The following is a 21878-nucleotide window of genomic DNA, read 5'->3' as shown; positions in this document are numbered from 1 at the left end:
GTAGCTATCTTTGGCCCTGGGACCAGACACATTCCTTTGTGTGGGGCCCACGCCTAGTGTCCTTGGAAGGTGCAGGGGTCAATGAACTCTGTACAAGGCTGTTCAAGGTCAAGGGGGTCTCAATTCATCTGATATAGGCCTGGGGAACTAAACTAAACTAAACATAAAGAATATGCTTTATTTTTTTAGGACCAGAATACGGGTGGCTGAGAGACCTCCAGTTTTCAAAGGAGAATAGGCCCCTCATGGACACACAAAGTAGACCAGAATGCTTAGAAATTCCAACTTATCACAGATACCTTTTCTCCTGCGGACAAAATGCAGTGTTATGCAAAGCATCACATACAGATGCATTTACATTCAAGCTATATGCTTCACTGCAACTTGGTGACTTTCCATTTTCTCCTATGAAGAAGCACCTGCATCCAACTAGAATTTAAGCAGGCTCTATAAAGTAATTCAATAGCAGCAGATGTACTATTGTAAAATGGATCAATCCAGGAAATGTAACGGTTTTAGACTGAAGCAGTTGTTTTATAAAACACACATGTGCAGATACATTTCTTCTACTGGAGGCAACTTGCTGAAGAATTTGAAAGGATCTCTTAACATATGAAAACAGACCAGTTAGAAGATAAATAGCTGCCAAGAACCACAAACCCACGGTTATCCCATTTTTGGGAGACAAAAATAGAGATACATGATTAAACAAAAAGATTTTTTCATTTTTGTGAATTTATAAGAAGTCTCACAAAAGTATAAAAAAATGAATCCCATTTGGTTCGCCTTTTTAAAAGTTCTTAATTGAAATGAGTAAAATTACTAAATCAAATTCTTCTAGAAGAATCTTGCATATGTGGTTCAGTTATAGTTACATAATTAGGAGAGCCTAAGAATTTTGCTACCATCTTTTGGACCAACTAACGATGACAGACTGGAGATAAATGCTTGGATGCCAATTCCAACTCCTTGCAGCATAAAAGGGAAAAAAGTATTTTAATATATAAGAAACTGTGAAATAGCACAAATAAAAACCTATCTTTTTGCAGAAGAGTATCAATTAAAGTGAAATTAGTATTTTAAGTTATCAAATTATAAATGGAAAATTTAACATTTTCGAAGTGACGTTCACGGAACTACCTCTATCTTATATAACCAAGTAGATATAGATGTTACTGACCTATCATTTATATCTATGTATTCGCACAAAGTTAAAACATTTAAACTTGATAAAAAGTTATCTGAATCAATTAAAGCAAAGTCATTATTATTTGGAAAACCAAACATCGGCCATGATGAATATCTTAATTATTTTGATATATGAAATATACAATGTAATTATTTTTGTGCAGGGTTACATTTGGAATTTCCCTATATTTCATATTTAGTAAACTGATTTATTACAAGAACAGGTTTTTTCTTTTTAAAAATGAATTTAAAAACTACCTACATTTTTAAAATTCTGATTTACAAGTCATTATTGCCATCTGCTGGTTATATAGCTTCACTGCATTTTTTTGTAAAAATTACCAAACGCTTTACTAAAAGACAGAGAAAACAGAGACGAGTTTTAGAAATAGATGACTGGATTAGAAATCTCTATGCAAGAGAAATAATTTGCTAAATCATGAGGCATCTTCATTTCAAAGAGGATAATGCAAGAATATATTGCATTGTATAAAGTTATAATGTGCTATTTTAATTGTCAGTTCATCATGGAATAAGTATCAAGCATACTGGTTTAAGTTATTGTCATTATAGCATGTAGCTAAAATAGTACTCAAATAATTGTTCAAAATAACTAGGTCAAAATAAGTAACTACTGTTAGAGAAGTTATAAAATGTCACGATTGTATTCAACTGAATAAAACTAAGTACCATGTTTTCCCTCACATACACAAATCTATTCCTCTCCTTAGTAAGAGAATGCATAATTACTTAGGCAAATGTATCTCAGTTTTTTGAGTTAGCAAATGAACCTAGAACTTGTATTACTGTTTAATAATAGAACTAACATATAACTTAATGACAAAGAATCCAGGTGAGCAAAATATTAATTCAAAGTAATACTCATCAGAATACTCTGAATATGGTTAATCTACAGCAAGATATAGCAACATCTTTTTTTTAATTAAGCACATATTATATTTTAAGTGCTTTAACATTTTTCAGATGAGGAAATAATTATTAGAGAGGTTAAGTTACCAGCTCAAAGTCACACACTGGTAATCTTCCATATAGGAGTCTTTTATGTAAAAGACTTAGAATGGAGCATGGTACATAATTAATTCTATGTGTTTACTATATATCTGAATCATACATATCCTGCTTCTTTTACCTTTAACACTGTATCTTGAGTATTTTCCTATATTATTAAATATACATTCAAAATGACTTTAGTCAATTTAGTAATGCTTCACTATCAGTGCTTTATAATTTATTGTTTGGTGTTGAGGTTATTTCTAATTTTCTCCGATATAAATAATAATACAATGAACATTCCTATAAAAATTTTTTTTTAAGTGGTAAAAATGAACAGATTTTTACTTTCAAGGGTTAGACAAAGGGTAAGAATATGCTTTATTTTGTTAGGACCTTGAACGTTCCAAAAGGCAGTTGCAAACTCCAGGAAACAAACAAATTAGTCAAAAAAAGGAAACATCAGAAATGAGCAAAATAGGGGCTGGCCTGGTGGGCGAGTGGATAAGTTTGAGAGCTCTGCTGCAGGCGGCCCAGTGTTTCGTTGGTTCGAGTCCTGGGCACTGACATGGCACCACTCATCGAGCCACACTGAGGCGGCGTCCCACATGCCACAGCTAGAAGGACCCACAACTATGAATATACAACTATGTACTGGGGGGCTTGGGGAGAAAAAGGAAAAAAATAAAATCTTAAAAAAAAAAGAAATAAGCAAAATAGATCGAAAGGTGGAAACCAAAATCACAAAGCTCAGTTCAGAGTTGTACAAGAAAATGTCACTGAAAATGAGATCTAGCCAACATTCCAGTAGCAGCCACTCCTATTTCCCACAAAAATACCCACTCCTCATATAAAACAAAGACATAAAACTTATAAAATCACTTAAATGTATATTCCAACTTTTAACAAGTTCCCTCAGATTGTTTTTTAAAATATTCAACAAGAAATAGCTTAAAATAAACACATCTAATAAAATCACAGCGAGTTGGATGATAAACAGATTCATTGGGCAAACATTAATTTTTTAAAAAGCACAAATGGCCATACTAATTTCAGGTAAAGTAGGGTGTATAATTCAGCTGACTTGAAATTTCTATGGGAAAATAGGAATTTCCCAAACGGACCTCAGAACGCATAGACAATGTAAATAGACCCATAATAATAAAGAAAACTGAAAGATTAAAGAAAAAAGAGGCTCCAGAACCAGATATTCTAATATAGACAGAAAGGTACAAATCCACCCAATTCATTTTATGAATCTAATATAATTCTAATAAAAAAGGAAAACACAATCGTAGCATTTCATTCATTATTCCAAAACAATATTAAAACAGTCAAATAAAAAACTAAGGTATTTTATTTTGAGTTTGGGTATTTACTCAAGATCGACCACCCAAAAATACCTCGTATTTTAAATTCAGTATTGGACAGACAGAATTCATTAGCTGTTGAAACTTGGGCAATTTAGAACAGCCTTGAAGCTCAGTTCCTTAATTTGCACAAAGTTACTGTATGAATTAAATGGGAAAACATTTTAAATCCCAAACACAGTGCCAGAAACGTAGAAATGCTCCTTGGGAAAAAACCTTACAAAGCAACAAATTAACAATAGTGCTTATTGGCTTTAAATAAGTGACCAGATGAATAGTACGTACTGTCAGTGAATGCTTTAGACGTTCAGATTAGGAGGAATTCCTGTGGGCCAGAAGGTGATAGGACGCAGACCGGCAGGGAGAAAAGGACGAAAAAGCTACGGGGTGGCTTTTCGGTACGAGTAAAAGGATAGTCATGGAGTCTTATGCTGCAGATCTCACTCGAAGTGACTGGAATGGAAGATTTGTGTCCGAAGAAGTGGGAAATTAAAGTTGAAAAGGTAGATTGGGGCAGATTATTGAAAGCGCTTTATCCGTGCAAGCCAAGGAGTTTAAATTTTATTTGTGGGCCGGCGGGAGCCATGAACATTTTCGAGTGATGCTGCGTCAAGAAAATTAACCTGGCCACAACGAGCCACATATTAGACGGAGGAGAAGGGGATTAGGAGATTTAATCCGAGCCGTCACAAAACAGACGGAGGTGAAGCGCTGTGCGCTCCAGCGGCATGGCTTGTGACAGAGGACACAGAAAATGTGAGCGGCCACTGCCCATCTTTACCAGCCGTTGTGGCATTCTGTGTGTAGCGATAGTGACTGACAGGCTCTGGGCTCCCCTCTCAGATGGTCCCGGGTGCTGTCTGATTTAGGAAGGTGAGATCGCTGAGCACAACGCTTCTAGGGCTGGCGAATTCTGAGCAACCTTCTCGGGACACAAAGTTTGACTTCAAGAAAGGATTAGTCAGCGCTGTCCTCCAAGGGGAAACCGCGGAAACAGCGAATGCGCGTCCACCCGAGGCTCCGGGGTAGACTCGCCGGGCTCACGCCTGCTCTGCCACCTGTCGCCTTGTGGCCTCAGCCTCAGCGTAGGAGCAGGACACTGACTGCCCCATGGAACGTGTTCCTGGGAGGTGAAAAGAGAGCTTCCTAAAGTGCCAGGCGCAGCACAGGCGCTCACTTCCTTCCCTCGCTTTCTCTGATTTTTTCAACTAAGGTCTCCTTCCCCTTTAATAACCTCGAGACAGGTAACCTTTCGGTAAAAGTAATAAAGCTAAACTTGAACTCGAAGAAAGGAGTTCAACTGCAGAGAGCTCTTCAGAGTCGGCCCCAAGGACGATCCGGACTTGAGGCGTCGCGCGGGGGATTAGCACCGCGCGGAGGATGCGCGCGCAGGCGGGACCCCAGGTCTGCGCGCGGAGGATGCGCGTGGGCGGCGCACAAACTGCGCGGGCCGGCCCGACCCTCCCGGCCCCTCATCCGGGATTCGCGGTCGCCTTGACGACCCGGCGGCCCGCAACGGCGGCTGGGACCAGTCGTTGAGTCCGCGAGCCGCTTCAGGCCCCGGCGGACCTCGCCTGACTCGGCTGAACCCGCGCCGGAGAAAGACCCAGCTTCATCCGAACAGGGACTATGAGAAAATGGTTGGGCAAACGAGGAATAAGCTCAGAGAAGCGGCTTCGGCGCCGATGCACTCTCCCCGCTCTGTGCAGTCTAGACGGCGGCGCCGGGCCACCGGAGCCGGGGAGCCGGAGTTGGGGGAGGAGCGGCAAGCGGAGTTGGAAACGCCGGAGCTGCTTTTGCCTCTAGGCGGCGGGAACCTGCCAGGGGGCGCCCGGCGGTGCTCGCCGCGCAGGACCCGACACCCGAGGGTTCAGAATTGCGCGCAAATGGAAGTGGTCTCAAGGGCGCTTTTTCTCGGCCGCTTCCAATTCCTCAACTGTTTCCTGGAGCTGCTCCGCAACAAGGCGCACCTGTTGCGGAGACGTCCGTTCCTGGGCAGGACCATCTATGGCATAGGTGAGCAGACAGGGCGGGGAGAGCCCTCGGCGGGAGCCCCGTCGACGGCTCAGGGCCGGATGCCCTCCTTCCAGGGTCCCGGGGGGGCAGGCTGGGTTCCGAGGGAGCCTCCGGCCCTCTGAGTCTCGGGTTTGAAGTGGTGTTGGTGAGTCTTGAAAAAAGGCCAGTTTAATAAGCAAGCCTAGCAGCAATAATGACAAGGTCCAAGCTCTGGGACATCGCTGACAGGAATTCCCAGCCCCTTGGGGCCGGCCCTGTGGGTGAGTGGTTAAGTTCGCCGCTCCGCTGCGGCTGCCCAGGGTTTCGCTGGTTCGGATCCTGGGCGCGGACGTGGCACCGCTCGTCAGACCACGTTGAGGCGGCGTCCCACATGCCACAACTAGAAGGACCCACAACTAAAATATACATCTATCAACTATGTACTGGGGGGATTTGGGGAGATAAAGCAGAAAAAAAAAAAAAGATTGGCCACAGTTGTTAGCTCAAGTGCCAATCTTTAAGAAAAAAAAAATCCCCAGCCCCCTTAGTTCTTGTTTTAAAACATTTTCCAGAGTTTTCGGGCACAGTGATCACCTCTGTGTCACCAACAAAATGTCGTCTTAATCAGGGCAGACATTTATCACAGGCTGTAAAAATAATAGGCTAGCTCTTAAGGGGCAGACATTATGTTCCTCTGCATCTTAAATAAAGCAAAATAAAGTATTGCTTTTTTTAAAGTTGAGAATCTTTAATAGTGGAAATAGGGTCAAATTAGACAATATATTGTCCCATGTTGGCACCCATTTACTTTCATGTTGTTGCGGAGCTTCAGTGGCTAAATTTGGAGAATTATCTTCTTAGTTAAGCACTTGAAAGATTTTTCTTTATTTACATTCTCATTTTCTGTAGCTTAAGTGGTAACTTAAATGTTGTTGTTTCAATAAAATCAATTTTGAGCTTAATCCGTGGTCATACTGGCTACTGACATAAATTGAAACATAGGTAAATGTCTCATTACGTAGGTCGTTGTGATTTCTTTGCTACCATAAGTTGACTGTTGATGTTAAAGTTGAATGAGTCTCCACACTTAGGGTGTTAAAAATACTAGAGGAATAATAGATGAGATTTCACATTTAGATTTTATCAGATGTCTAATTATGGCAACAGTTAGATCCCACATCAGGAATCAGCATCGTCTTGGATACCAAGCTGTTTTGACATCCCAAATACAAGGTCCAGAGCACCCATGTCTAGCACATCAAAGGCACTGGATGAACGTTGGGTGAAATAATGATTGAGTCTATTAAGTGCTATGAGAGTTCAGCAGAGCAAACTAACACTTTAGGATGGAAAGTGGGAAATGAGATCTGGGAAGACTTTTAGGAAAAAGTGGGATTCAAATTGAGACAAAAAGGCTAACATTTGGATGTGTGAAGCAGAGAACAAGTATTAGAGGCCAATAGAACAGCATAATCAAAGTCTATGAACATGAAGTGAGGCTGAAAGGAAGGGTACAAGGAGTGGAAAAAGAAGAGAGTAGGAAGTGTCAACTTGAAAAGCAAATTTACCTGTTATTTTATCTTCATGATGAATTTATTCGGGAATAGCCAAAAGAATTGGAATTCAGGCTGTGCATTCTATGGTAGCCCTTAGGCTAATCCGGAAAACAGAGGAGGATAGCTTGCTTTTATAGAGAAGAATAGGGAGTAGGAAGGGGCTGTTGTAAATAAAAGTTCATTGGGGGAAAGTAACAGGTCAGGGTGGCAGTGGCTTCTCATTGGCTGAGCTGTTGCCTGGTCGGGAGAGAAATCTTCCTTCAGTAGTAAAGTAGCTTTACTTCCTCTCAGAGATGCAACGTCCCTCTGTCTCTTCCTTTTTGGTGTAATTGGCAATGTATGATAGGGTCTGAGAGATCCCCCTACAGGCCTTCTCAACTCCAGTTTAGTTAAGGTTTCCTTTATTAATTTCCACACTTCCCCTTTTGATCAAGATTTTTGTCTGAAAGCATTGGTGATCAACCGTCAGGTTCTGTGCATGTAGTGGTCTTGTCCCTTGGTGCCAGGAAAGACCTTTTCTGTTTGTTGGTGGTGGGAAAGTGCATAGTGGTTGGAAACTATTTAGGCCACATGTGAGTCACAAGGAAGGTTAGAGGGAGAATTTTCAGGCATTTCTTATTCAAAGTCTATAGTTGTGTGAGGTTATAACAGAAATCATTTCAAATTGTTGAGCTAACATCACCTTATTAGGTACATCATCTTTACAAAGGTTTGACAGGCAACAGGTACACAATTTAATAGCAAGTACAAAAAGCAGGATTAAGAACAATACAACAAGCCCAGTTTGCAGGATGGTTTTACTCAGGAGCCCAGACTTGAAGGTGAACACATCAGAAGACAGTGGATTGTTAGGTGAAATTTGTTGAGGCCAGTGTGCTTGCTTTCTAATCTTATGTAGTTGGGTTTTTATTTCCCCGGAGATATTTATGCATGTGCAATAGGAGGTGTTCACCACTGCACAGATACCTCCTGGTTCAGCAAGTAGATAATCAGGGACTGTACAATTGTCTAAAACTACCTTGGCCGATGAGTTAAGTGCCTGTTGCTGAGCTGAAATCGCTTTGGCTGTGGAGTCAGCCAACTCTTCTGGTGTCAGGGAGAGATTCCTGAATATTTGTTTGTTGGCACTCACTCCAACTCATGGGAAGAAAGCTCTTCCTACCAAGGCAAACCCAGAGTCACGCACGCCTCTTGGAAGTGCTCGTTTAAAGCAGTTATAGTGGTTTAATGGAACAGAGAGGCCTCTGTTTGTAGAGAAGATAGGACGTGAATACAGCAAAGGCACATTGTCCTTGTATTCTCCAGCCCAAGCATAAAGTTGCCCAAGCATAAAGGCCAGTTTTGAAACCTCACAGATGAAGACGTAACAAGGGGGTACATAAGGCCCCTGCATAAGTTATATCATCTGTAGATTCATTCATCGGCACAGAGGCATTAGCAGTATATAACCAAGGCACACATACCATGTTGTTACCTACTGAGAGGTTGCCTAAGTATTTGAGTATATCAAGAAGTTTACAAATGGCCTGTGTTACATTGATGGCCTCACAGAATTTTTCACACAAATATTCAAATAATCTTGTTTTCCCCTCCCAAGCCTGGGTTAAATTAAAGCAAGGAACTAGTTTAGGTGGGCTTAGCACCCTGAGTGGGTAAAACGGGCCAGCAGAGATATTTAGACAAATAGCATCTGGAATCCCAGTGAAATTACTTATAGGGTGAACTAAGGGGTCGTTACTGTCTTGGACAGATCAAGGTTTCTGTTGGCAAAGCCAGCAATCAGAGAGGTTTCTCCCTTTCTCAAGGGATTGGTAAATGCAAAGAAGGGCATTATCCTTCCAGGAAAGACAGGGAGAAAAGAAAATAAGAAACAACAGTGGGAAGAGGGCATACAGACCTGGTCCAGTCATCTTAGGAAAACTGTCTGCCTCACATGTCAGTTGCTTCTCTTCTTAGTCAGTTTGGTTTGGAGATCTCCAGTGTTTGTACAGGACCAGCTGTCAGGTGCAGCCTTCCTTAGCTATGAGATATGTACCCAAGGCTCAAGTCCCTGAAGTTTGGGTAGTGAGGAGGGCCTAGTAGAGTCCCTTCCAAGGAGATTTCAAGGGCAGTAAAATTGGAAATATCAGTTTGGAGTACTATATCCAGAAATTTTAAGGAAACTAGAAGAATTTAGGATCCAGTCCAGCTTACAGGTATAATAAATCCTTAAAGACAATTAATAGGACTGGAATTTAAAATCTACAAAGGTTCAAACATAATTTCTTTCTCCACAATGACACCCATTTTTATTAAAGATAATCATAGAAAAACTAATTTGTGTTAAACTTGGCCTGGTTATTTATCTAAATGTAGCAAGAGTAGTGATTGACCATAGAAGCTCTTTTTTAAGACTGTTTTGGTGAAACCTTGTAAGCAAGGTACTAGGCTGATTTTTCCAGTCACTTCCTTAAAGCTGTCTGGTCATATCTGAGCCCATTTACATCTTTTTTGAATATAACATTCTAGTCAAAGCCTTGGTGATGTAGCCAATATTTCCAATTGTGTCCTGTTAGAAGGTGAACAGACCTTCACTGAACCCATGCAAATGCATGGATTTTCATGAAAGGAATACTTGAGTTTCTGAATTCTGGAGGGATCAGCTAGAGAGGAAAAAGATGAAAGTTGAAACCCTTGTTGCAAAGATACACTTTACCAAATAGCTATAAGTTTTGGATAGCTTAAAGGAGAGGAGAAAAAGAGGTCCTTTACGTCTGGGGAAAAAAACATTAAAGCAATCAGTTTTCCATTAGAGTTGTAGAAATTCTTACCCCGTTCAGTGCTGTGATCTTAAAGTTATCAAAACCTGTATTCCAGAGTACTTGTCAAAGTCTTTTTCATCAATCTCTTTGAAAATGAAACACATTTGTAAGAGCATCAGAGTAAAACGATATCTGTAATTGACAAAGGCCTTTTAAACAAAGTCAGTGGGTAAATGCAATTGATAAGGATATTTGGGTATTTTTGAGACATTGCAGATAGTAACCAGAATTACAGGTCATAACATTATATTAGGACATATAAGATTTTTAGGAATTTTATACAATTTCTAGAACACTTTTTAGTAACATTCATCCATACAGTATGACCTAAAGTTTATCATCCCTTATTTGACCATGTTTCTCGTGTGACTTGACATACCAAAGAAGCCTAATTAGTGTTATATATCTCTTTTTATAAGGAAAGGAAATAAATCTTTTGAGATGTCCTAAGTGCCCTCTGGAAAGTCCCAAAGTCACATCCAGGTCAAAAAAATGTAATTTAGAATTTGAATATTTTGAGAAACTTAATATCAAAAGGTTTGGACAGTTGACTAAATAGGATCACAGATCATTATTAAATAATACTTAAAAGTACCTATTTGACCAGAGTAGCAATAACAGGTTTCAAAGGGAAATACAAAAAGTTTCATAGTTGTAAGCAAAACTTAACTCCTTCAGTACTAAGAAGATTCGATTCTCTTAAGTAATTAAAGACCTGTTAGAAACAACACTGGAAATTATTTTGACAAAGCACAAAAGTCTCTGTTTTCTAGGCATATTGCTTAAAGAAGTTTTCAGTCTGTTTCACCAGCAGACCAATAGCCCAAGAAGCTTCGTCCTTTCAACAGAAAAGAAAGCCAGATTTAAATTTTGCATCAGTTTATCTTGATATTAAAATTCATTCATTCCAATCTTAGCCAGACCTGACTATTCATAAAATTCTTTTCCCAAATTCTTTTGAAATTCTTCTTTCTGTAAACCTTCTACAACTTTCTTTTTACATTCAGATTTTGTCCTGTGTTTTCTTTTTTTCCCCGTTCTGAAATAACCAGCCTCTCTTTAGGAAAAAATTACTTTCTTTTCCCTCAACAGAATGCATTTTCATTCCTCATACCTTCTTTCACCAAAACACACATCCTACATTTTTTGAATACAGAGATGTTTTCCTTTTTGTTTCTAGTAGCTTTAGTTACATATATTAGAATTCTTAACCCTTAGAATCCCCAATTCCTAGTGAAAACTAAGAAGGAAGCAATCATGGACTGGCAGATTTATAAATACATTTCATATTATCTAGGAGTATATGCCCTTTTGAATAGTGTAGTCTTTCACTGTGGCACAAGACATGGTACAGACACAAATTTATCATTAGTTTCTTTGCAATCGGAAGCCAAAAGTAGATAAACCTATGTTCAAGAATTAATGTTTTAGTATTTTATCTTGTTTGAAAAATGATTTAGGTACTCAACGACTATCCATCATTTAGTTTAACTTGGCATAAACTTTGATCTTATTTACATTTATTTTAATTACTTGCTCTTAACAATCATGCTTGGATTAGACATTAAATAACCAAACGTCATGTTAAAGTTACTTTCTTGCTGACAAATTTTGTAGCAGAGACAGCATGAGCCTACTTGACTAGTAAACCTAAGTGGAGAAAAGAAGTTGCACATTTGCATTACACCCAATACTAACAACTCTGAAGACATGTCTGTTTTCTATTTACACCAACTTTAAGCTATCTTTTATTTACCAAAGGTTAGTCCTAGATCACATAAACCTGAAAGCATTTAAGTTAGTTTCTATTTATATTTCTGAAGTTTAAGAATACTTAATTTATAAGTGCTTAATTTCGAGACACTTAAATAGAGCTTTTTACAAATCAATTCTAGCAATACCATTCAATGGTAGAAAAATAGCACATCTCTATAACATATATACAGACACCTAGACATTAAATAGAGATCTCATAGCTTTCATTTTAAAACTTTTAGCCATGTCTCAGGTCTAGTAATTTAAAACTCAAAAGGATAGTTGGATCCAAATTGTATTTCTGGCAGAAGGACTAAGGTAAGGTTACTTGTTCAGTTGGCCAAAGTCTTTTACCAAAGATGTTTATTTGCATGTTATAAGGATCCTTTCAGAACTGTTTTTGGAGTCATTTTGTCTATTATCAAAAGTCTAGGGTAATTGCTATTTAAAATTTCCTTTCTAGTTTTTTATTTGCTCTAGGTGACTTAGAAATAGTAATTAGGGATTTAGCATTTTAATCCTCAGAGGGTGTAATTTTAAAGGGGCAGATTTTCACAGAGGGGAAGAGGAGAAGGTGGTGCCAGGGGTGGAGCCTGGGCAGGAGATGGCTGCTGGGGTGGAGTCTGAGACAGAGGAGTCTGGGAGGACAAGCAAGGTGGTGCCTGAGACAAAGAAGAGGGATGGGAACAAGAGGCTTCAGAAGCCATTTTGTCTCCCTCAGTTTTTTAGTGGTTTTGGCTAATTTAGACAAAGTATCTTGTAGAGAGGCAGTTTTAGAGCTTTATGCATGTCCAGAAGCCTCCAGGCACCAATGAAAATAGATGTACCATTTGTTTTGCTTAATTTTAGAGCACAGTCTTCCAATTTGGTTTTAAGAAAAGCTAATTTGGGAAGATCGAAAGTTCCCCATCATGGCCATTATAATTCCAGACTGCCTTTTGGTCTGCTTGGCCCATTTAGTTAAAAATGTGCATGTAGGGGGTCCAAAATTCTCAAAGATAAACCCAGCCAGGGCCTCCGAAGGAGGGTTTTCCTCAGACCATTTAGATGACAGGGATCCCACTTCTGAAATGTCTTCTAAAAACCCAAGAAAGTTGCTAAAGTAGCTGTGATCCCCAAAGGAATCTAAAAACAAAAGTTGTATTCCCTGCCTGATTCCACAAGGAATCTGAAAACCAAAGAAAAGCTCCTAGATTTTCAGCAAGCCTGAGCCCCAAAGGACCTTCAGAAAACAGCTGAGTACTCACCAAGGATGACGCCTTGAACCCAAGAACAGAGCCTTGAATCAGGAGAACAGAGTTCCTCCCCCCGAGAAGACGAAGCCTCTCCCTATCCCAAATAATGTCTAAGGAGCTCAAAACTCAAGGAGAAGGGAGCTCAGAACCCGAGAGGAGACTCACCAAACTGAAAGGAGGTGGCAACTCAGAGAAGCAATGAACACAAGGGGCTCAATGTGGGTACCTTGCTCCATTTGGGGGTCGCTGTCTCTCGGGGGTCGCCTCCTTTGGATCACTCTTTTCTGATGCCATATATGTCAACTTAAAAAGGAAATTTGCCTGTTGTTATATCCTCAAAACAAGTTTATTTGGGAATAGCCAAAAGAATTGCAATTTAGGATGTGCATGCTATGCTGAACCATGGACAAATCAGGAAGACAAAGGAGGGGAGCTTGCTTTTATAGAGAAAAAGGGAGAGTAGGAAGGGGCAGTTCTAAATGAAAGTCAGTTGGGGGAAAGTAACAGTTCAGGGCAGCAGCGGCTTCTCATTGGCTGGGCTGTTGCTGGATGGGGAGAGAAATCTTCCTTCAGTAGTAAAACAGTTTTACTTCCTGTGGGAGTTGCATCCTCAGTCTCTTCGTGTTTGGTGTAATTGATGATGTGTGATGGAGCATGAGAGCTCCCTGTATAGGCCTTCCCTGCTCCAGTTTAGTTAAGGTTTCTTTAATTAATTTCCACAGAAGTAAGTTCAGAAGGTTGACTGGGACCAGCTATGGAGAGTCTAATGCAAGACTAGGTTTAAGGCATTTGAACTTCATTCTGCCCTGATTGATTCTTTCTTTTCTTTAAGAAAAAATTTTTTTAGTGAGGTAAAATGCACATAACATAAAATTAACCATTTTGAAGTGAACAGTTCTGTGGTATGTTGCAAAAGAGTGATGAAGTTATTGATGTTTCAAAACTGTGTAAATGAGACACATAAAGACTTTCAAGTCGCATTTGCTCCTCAGATCCCCCTGGCAGAGGTAAGCACTATTCACATTTGTTTTATGTCCTTTTGGAATTTTTCCCATGCTTATATAGACAGAATTAGCTAGCCATCTTATTTTTGTGTGTTCTCTCTCTAGACATGTAAGGTAACGCATTTGAAATAGTTATTTTAAAGATGTATTATGATAAAGCAGTATTTAATGACTTTTTTCATTTTTTCTTTTTCCAGCTGCCTTTGTGGGAATTTTGCACTGGTAAGATTAGTTTCAGTTTGAAATGAATAAAAACGTTTGGACTAAAAATTGCCATCGCTGTTTGCGTACAGTGAAACAATAACCTGTTGTTATGTGTATAGAACATCTGTATGTACATCAGTTTACACACATATATATTACTTTAAAAAAATCTCATATGTGAAGCAGCATTTACAAAATGAATGCATTAGGGGAATTGTAACTTAGGAATTAAAATGTTTTTGCTTTACGAAAGGATTCACCACTATGTTTTTTAAAGATCTAGCTTTTCTAGTGTACTTTGCATGTTTATTTCATGGTAAAAAAATCTCCCTTATTTTACAGTAATTGTGTTTTGTTAGTGACATAAGCTTAGAGATAAGGTTTTAGTAGCACCTGTCAATCAGAAATCAGGTAGAAATGAAGATAAAGACTCTGCAACAGTAATACAGAATTAAATGAGCCTTTCAGTGTGCATGCACATGAACCTTATTATACAAGTGATCTATTTGTAAAATTGTGTGTAAAATAATATTTTTTCTCTGACATATTTTCATTTCTACCTGAGCTCAGGGATTTCCACTCTTGGGAAGAATGGGATCTGCCCATGTTCTGTTGGGACGGTGCTGTTCTGGCTCTTTAGTCTGCAGGGAGATTTTGGTGTTAGAACTAAGGCTATAATGGTAAGAAACATTTCCCACAGGTGTTGGTACCCTGGCATATGTCCCACATGTACATGAAGGTGAGTGCAAGACAGGGCTGATGTATGGAATTTTGCTTTATTTTCTACTTCATTGGAAAGCATCTACTGTGTAAACTAAGGTTAGCATGATTGCCGACTATAGCTAATTTTACTTATTACATATGCTTCTATTTTCACTGGCTACAGCTGTTTTCTTGAGCTGCACTAGTAAAATATCTTGAAGTACAGTCCTCTGTTCTTTGGCACTTGAAAGTTGGTCCCTTATATGGTATTATACATATTTAAAAATTGCTTTAATCCAAAGTAATTTTATTTAAAATTCCCAATGCTTTTCAGCAGTTACAGAGGCATGTCCCAAACCTGACATATTAGAACCACTTGTGAAACTTAACAAACAAACACAAAAACTTGCCTTTGTTGTGATTTAGAGGCCTGGAGTGGGAGGAGGGCTGGAGAGGTCCACAGGCGGTTTAGGCAGACAGTCAAGATCAAGAGCCCAGGAGCTAAGGAATTTCAGCTGTGTGCCACACTAGATTTATAATGTCTAAAAATGTTAGTAAGCAAATTATAAAATTATCTCAATATTTATTATAAAAATTCTTTTTCCTTTTTATTATTTTTGTACTTTATAACGTAGTTATTTTAGTACTGTTTTTGAAACGTGTTCTTATAATATGGTGCTTCATTTTTTTTCTAGGATACATTTAGTAACACTTTTTGAAAATGAGCGTCATTTTTCTCACCTCTCATCTTTGGAACGGGAAATGACTTTTCGCACTGAAATGGTTAAGTTCTTTCTTCTAATGAATTCATTTGTAGTTTAAGAATAGTAAGAGTATAAGGTGAAACTTATTAAGAACTGAAATGAATTTTTTGTAAACTGTGCTATTTCTCAAGCTATTATCTGAGTTTATTATTGAAATAGAAAAATGTTTTAGGATTCTTTTTCTTTAACTTGACTCATCTCTCCTCCATTCCTAATGCAAACTTCTTTTGAAAATAATAAAGGTCAGTTATAATAGCTGAGGAAGAAGGGAAACAAAGACATTTAAGAAGTGATATGGGGTATCAAATGTTATCAGAAATCGCTTTCTCTTGGGCTAGAGGTGGGAGATCCATGTTTTACCTGGCTGTTTTAATTTTTGTTTTTTAGCTCTCTTGAGGTCAAGATTTTTTTTTTTTTTGCTGAGGAAGATTCACCCTGAACTAACATCTTCTGCCAGTCTTCCTCTTTTTGTATGTGAGCTGCCACCACAGCATGGCCACTGACAGACAAGTGGTGTAGCTCTATGCCTGGGAATTGAACTTGGGCTCCCAAAGCTGAGCACACCAAACTTAACCATTAGGCCACTGTGGCTGGCTGACAAGATAACCCCTCTTCAGAGACAACTTTTGATATAGTTTCTTTAGTAATTTTTCTGTTATTTTGACAACTAGTCTATAAAATGGAGATAATGCCATCTGCTGTACATATTTCACATAATTATTGTGAGGATTAAAGGGGATAATGAATGCCAGAATTGTGGAATTTTACACTTAAGAGAGACCAGGACCATCCTCCAGATGAGTGAGTTAGGGGCCAAATGAAGAACTGAAACCAGCACTCCTGGCTCTCCTGACTCTGTAGCCTCTACTTTTGTTTGTTTGTTTTTATTTGTGGCTAAATTAAAATGAAAAATTTAAATTCAAATTAAAAAAATTTAAAAATAGCAGAACTTATTATTTCAACTGTTTTTAAGTGTACAGTTCTATGGCATTAAATACACTGGTATTGTTGTGCAACTGTTACCACCATTTATCTCTAGAACTTTTTTATTCCCCCAAACAGAAATTGTACCCATTAGACACTAACTCCCCCTACCCTCCCCTGAGCCCCTGGTGGCCTCTGTTCTATTTTCTGTCTGTAAATTTGCCTGTTCGAGGTACATCAGCCACTGCTTTTCAAATCTCACCCTTATAGCCCCCTTAAAGGTTCAAAGAATTGGATACATTAGCATTTGTATGGCATTTGAATTTTTAATATTTTGTAGGTATTATTTCCAAAGAGAGGATATAGAATATTGTTAAATGAAGAGTGTGGTGGTGGAATCTGGGCTTTGATGACAGATCACTGGATTCGGATAGCAGTTCTGTGCTTCGTTGGGTGATGGCTGGTCACTTCACCTCTCTGATTCTCAGTAATCTCATCTGTTAACTAGAAATAATGCCAGCCTGACAGAGGTTTATTGAAAATGAAGGGAGAGAATGAACAAAGCACGTAGCACAGTACCTGGCACCAAACAATAACTTATTAATAAAAATTTATTTATATGTTTTCTATTTCTCTAAATAGAGACACGCATATTAGATTTGTTGCCCTCATAAGCAGAAAGGAAAAATCCTTACATTAACTCATAGGTTAGTCAAAGCTATGAGGAAATGCTCTTTCAGACATCAGCTAAAACAGATCTTCAATTTAGTAGCCAATAGCATTGCTTAATCTATCAACATGAAGTAGTTGTATGAGACAGGAATGACTGTAGCATTGAAGATTATTTTTAATGTTTTTTTGGAGAATGTATTACAAACAATGTGGTCCTTTATTTGCTTTTATATTTCAGGTAGAAAAGCAGGAAATTGATGAGGGAAGAAATATGAAACATGCTTTTGTTAATCTTTGAATTTTAACTAAACAGCACTTTTAATAGCCTAATAAAGTCATTATTTCATTTGCTGAAATAATACCTAGGATAATCCCCTTTTCTGGATACAGCATTTGTCTCATGAACAAGGGTCACTTGACACTTAGTTAGCTTTCACTTTGTGCAGAGCTGTTAGGTGGAACTAGGAAGTAAGTTGAAAGCATGAACTTCCTTCTCATAATGCTGATGATCATTATATGTTATTTATTAAGACCTGGAAAAAAAAAGAAGTAATTTTCTGTATGCAGAGCTGGGCAAGGACATGGAGGCATCTCTGTGCCAAAATTCATCAGATCTCAACGTCTAGGCATCTCATAATGTAGGAGTAAAATCAGGCTTGGTAGAATTAAAAATATATGGTTTACACATTTTAAGACATCGTTAGAAATGCTCCTTAAAACATTTAAGCATCCCTGCAATTCTTTTTCAAAAGAAAAAGAAAATACAGAAAATATGAAAGAATAGTACAGTGATAACCTAAAAATGTATGCCTTTTTGAGCCCAAGAATGCAGCAGCAAGGAGAAATTAGAAGACTCATTATCAAGCTTTTCCTTTTGTTTTTCCAGAAGAAATTGTTCTAAGAGGAGTTATAAAAATAAACATTTTCAAATTTTACTTACATTGATAATTTGTGCCTTTTTTTAAGGGACTTTATTACTCCTACTTCAAGACCATTATTGAAGCACCTTCATTTTTGGAAGGATTGTGGATGATTATGAATGACAGGCTTACTGAATATCCTCTTGTAATTAATACAGTGAAACGTTTCCATCTTTATCCAGAGGTGAGTAGTATTTTGGGACAAATATTTGTAGAAAGATTCTTTTTTATCAGATAAAAATAGTAAGTAAGGACAGTGATGTTATAAAAAGGAGGAGACCTTGTATGTGTCTTTATAGTTGAGCAGAGTATCAAAAGTTCCACTCCTAAATTTAAAGACCGCAGAAACTATGCTCACCTGAACTCAAAGAATAGAACCTTAGTACCAAAGTAATCCAGTGTAACGGACAAGCCATATGGGAAGGAGCCGAGAAGAGTTCTAAATGGTGATGGTCTGTTGGGGATGGCTTTGGAGATGGTGTGGATGGGCATACTGATCGCATGAAGGGACAGTAAAAGTGATGAGCAGAGCAGTGACCTTGGAGTTAGATTAATAAAGCAAGATTTACTTAGTCACATAACCAGAAATCTATGAATATCTCCCAGTGGTTGGCCTAATAAAGTATAGATTTTATGGTAGTCTGCAAATTCTACAAATTGAGAAAACAACAAAAAAATTAGTAAATTCGGTTTGTAAACTCTTCAGATAAATGCTAAATTTGACATCATGGTAAACACTACTTTTGAGTTATCTCAGAATCTAGCAGATTAGTTAAAATTTATTGCTTTTTAGACCTTTCTTCACATTTTATAGCTTTTTAAAGTTATTCTTTTGATTTTGAAATTTTCAAATTACAGAAACTTAGAGAATAATACACAAATATGCATGATCAGCCACCTCGAATAAGTAAATGCTAATCGTTGGTCATTTTTGCCTCAGATATTTAAAATAATTAGAGCACTGTAATACAGTCAGTCATCTTTGTTCAGTCCAGTTTGCTGCTTTCCCCTTCCCACAAGTATCATTATCATGAATTTGATGTGTGTATCCTTCCAGTCCCTGTTTCCAAGGATTGTTTTATGCATTTTTATAAATCCGTATAAATGCTCTCGAGTGAATATATCACACTACAGACTTTTCCCTCAGCATTATATTTTTGAGCCCTGTATATGTGTTTATATTTTTTCTTTAGTTTTAACCTTTTTTATGAATTCCAAAATTATTTGTGCTTCCCTATTTATAGATACTCAATTGTTTTCGGTTTTTAAATTATAAACAGTTCTAAAATGTATATTCTTGTGTGTGTTTTCTAACTGTGTATGTGCAAGATTTTCTCCCGGGTGTATTCTACAAGTAGAATTACTGTGTTGTAGAGTGTGTATTTTGTCATCTTTATCAGATATTGCTAAACTGCTCTCTGAAGCAAATGTAACAGTTCACACTACTGTGTAGAAGAATTCACTTTTCTTCATATCCTTATTAGATTTCAAATTATCAAAATTTCTAATTTTTGCTCTTCTAACAGCTATGATAGGCTGTTTTAATTTGTACTTCCCTTGTTATTTGTGGAGTTAAGAATATTTTCATGTTTAATAGACATTTGGATTTGTTCTTCTATCAATACCTGTGTAAATCTTGTCACCTGTTTGGTGGTTGTTTTCTTATTGATTTGTTGGCATGATTTTATATTTTATAGAGTAATCCTTACTAATACATGCTGTATACCCTCTTTAGTGAAATGTGTCTTCATGTCTGTTGCTCATTTAATTGGATTGTTTGCTTTTTAACATTGAATCTCAAGGTGTTCTTTATATATTCTACATACTACTTCTTTGTCAGATATGTGGTTTGCAAATATTCTCTCTCAGTCTATGGCTTGTCTTTTCATCCTCTTAAACAGGGTCTTTTGCATAACAAAATTTTAAAATTTTGATGAAGTCCAGTTTGTCAGTTTTTCTCCCTATGGATCATGCTTTTGGTGTCAAGTTTAAGAATTCTTTGCCTAGCCCTAGATGCTAAAGATTCTCTATGTTTTTTTCTAAACGTTTTTAGAGTTCTGTGTCCTACGTTTAAATCTGTGATCCATTTCATTTTGAGTTCATTTTTGTATGTGATCTGAAACATCAGATTTGCTTCAAGGTTCTTTGTTTTTTTGCCCATAGATGTCCAGTTGCTGGCACATTATTTGTTGAAAAGGCAGTCTTTCCTTCATGGAGTTGCTTTTGCACCTTTGTGAAAATAAGTTGGGCATGTTTCTAGTGGTCTGTTTCTGGGTTTTCTGCTCTCTTCCATTGATTTGTGTGTCTATCCCTCTGCCATACCATATTGTCTTGGTTAGTATACCTATATAATAAGTTTTGGATTAGGTACACTGATTCCTCCTACTTCATTCTTTCTCAAAATTGGTTTAGCTAGTTCCTTTGCCTTTTAATATATATTTAGCAATAATCTTTTTTATGTCTGAAAAAACCTTTCTGAGATTTTGATAAGAATTGCATTGCACATGTAAATAAATTTGGAGAGAATTGGCCTCTTTAATGTTGAGTCTTCTAACTCATGAATATGGTATGTCTCTCATTTATTTAGATCTTCTTTGGTTCCTTTGTTAGCACTGTGTAGTTTTTGGCATATAAGTCTTGTACATGTTTGGTTAGATAAACACTTAAGTATTTCATGTTTTTGAGGTGATGGTGAAGGGGATTGTATTTTTAATATTGATCTTCATGTCTTCATTGCTAGTATATAAAAAATGCAATTAATTCTTTTGTATGCCATCTTATATCCTACAGCCTTCCTGAACTCACTTATTAGTTCTAGGAGTTGTTTGCTTTTTTTTTTTGGTAAATGTGTAGAGATTTTCTATGTAGATAGTCATATCGTATGCAAAAAGGAACAGTTTTATTTCTTTTTAATCTGTTTGCCTTTTGCTTCTCTTATTTACCTTACTGCACTGGCTAGAACTTTCAGCGCTATGTTAATTAAGACTGTTGAATTTGGACATCCATGCCTTGTTCTCGGTCTTAGGGAGAAAGCATTCAGTCTTTAACCATTAAGTATAATGTTAGCTGTAAGCTTTTGCACATGACCTTTATGAAGTTGAGGAAGTTTCTGTCTTATTTCTGTTTTTTCTGAAAGTTCCTTTTAAAATGATATTGAATGATTTCAGTGCTTTTTCTGCACCACTTGATATGATCATGTGATTTCCCTTTTTTATCCTGTTAATATAATGGGTTTCTTGATTCACTTTTTAATATTGAAATAGCCTTTCATCCCTGGAATAAACCTTACTTGTCATGGCATATAATTATTTTTATATATTGCTGAAACCTATTTGCTCATATTTTGTTAGGGCTTTTTATGTTTGTCTTCATAAGGGATATTAGTCTGTATTTAATTTTTTGGTACTTTTTTTGTTGGTTTTAGTATCAGGGTAATACTAGCTTCAGGCAATGAATGCGGAAGGGTTCTCTCTTCTTTTTTCTGGAAGAATTGTATAGAATTGATGTTAATTCTTTTTTAAACATTTGGTAGAATTTTACAGTGAAAACATCTGAGCATGAGGATTTCTGTTTGGAGAAGTTTTACATTTGAATTCAGTTTCCTTAATAGTTACCAAGCTATTCAAATGATCTGTTTTATACTGGGTGCAATGTGATAGTCTGTGTTTTTCAAGGTCTATTTCATTTTAATTGTCAACTTTAAGTGTGTAGAGTTGTTCATAGTATTTCTTTATTTTCCTTTTTTCATATGCACTCTGTAGTGATATCCCCTGTTTC

The 21878-nt window shown here is 37.5% G+C and overlaps 1 protein-coding gene across 2 annotated transcripts in view; it reads left to right on the top strand.

Annotated features, from left to right (window-relative positions):
• Positions 1-3852: 3852 nt before the first annotated feature.
• DPY19L2 (dpy-19 like 2) overlaps positions 3853-21878 on the top strand; it is a 103957-nt gene continuing 85931 nt past the window's right edge. For both annotated transcript variants that reach the window (XM_023639507.2, XM_005609293.4), the window contains exons 1-4: positions 3853-5585; positions 14113-14137; positions 15517-15604; positions 18148-18285. In XM_023639507.2, the coding sequence (XP_023495275.1) occupies positions 5207-5585; positions 14113-14137; positions 15517-15604; positions 18148-18285 (630 nt within the window). In that variant the 5' untranslated portion in view covers positions 3853-5206. The remainder of the gene's footprint in view (positions 5586-14112; positions 14138-15516; positions 15605-18147; positions 18286-21878) is intronic.

Source organism: Equus caballus, chromosome 4 (genome assembly GCF_041296265.1).
Source record: "Equus caballus isolate H_3958 breed thoroughbred chromosome 4, TB-T2T, whole genome shotgun sequence".
Lineage (NCBI taxonomy): Eukaryota > Metazoa > Chordata > Mammalia > Perissodactyla > Equidae > Equus > Equus caballus.
Note: the sequence above shows the minus strand (reverse complement) of the source record. Positions and strands in the feature narration are given on the sequence as shown.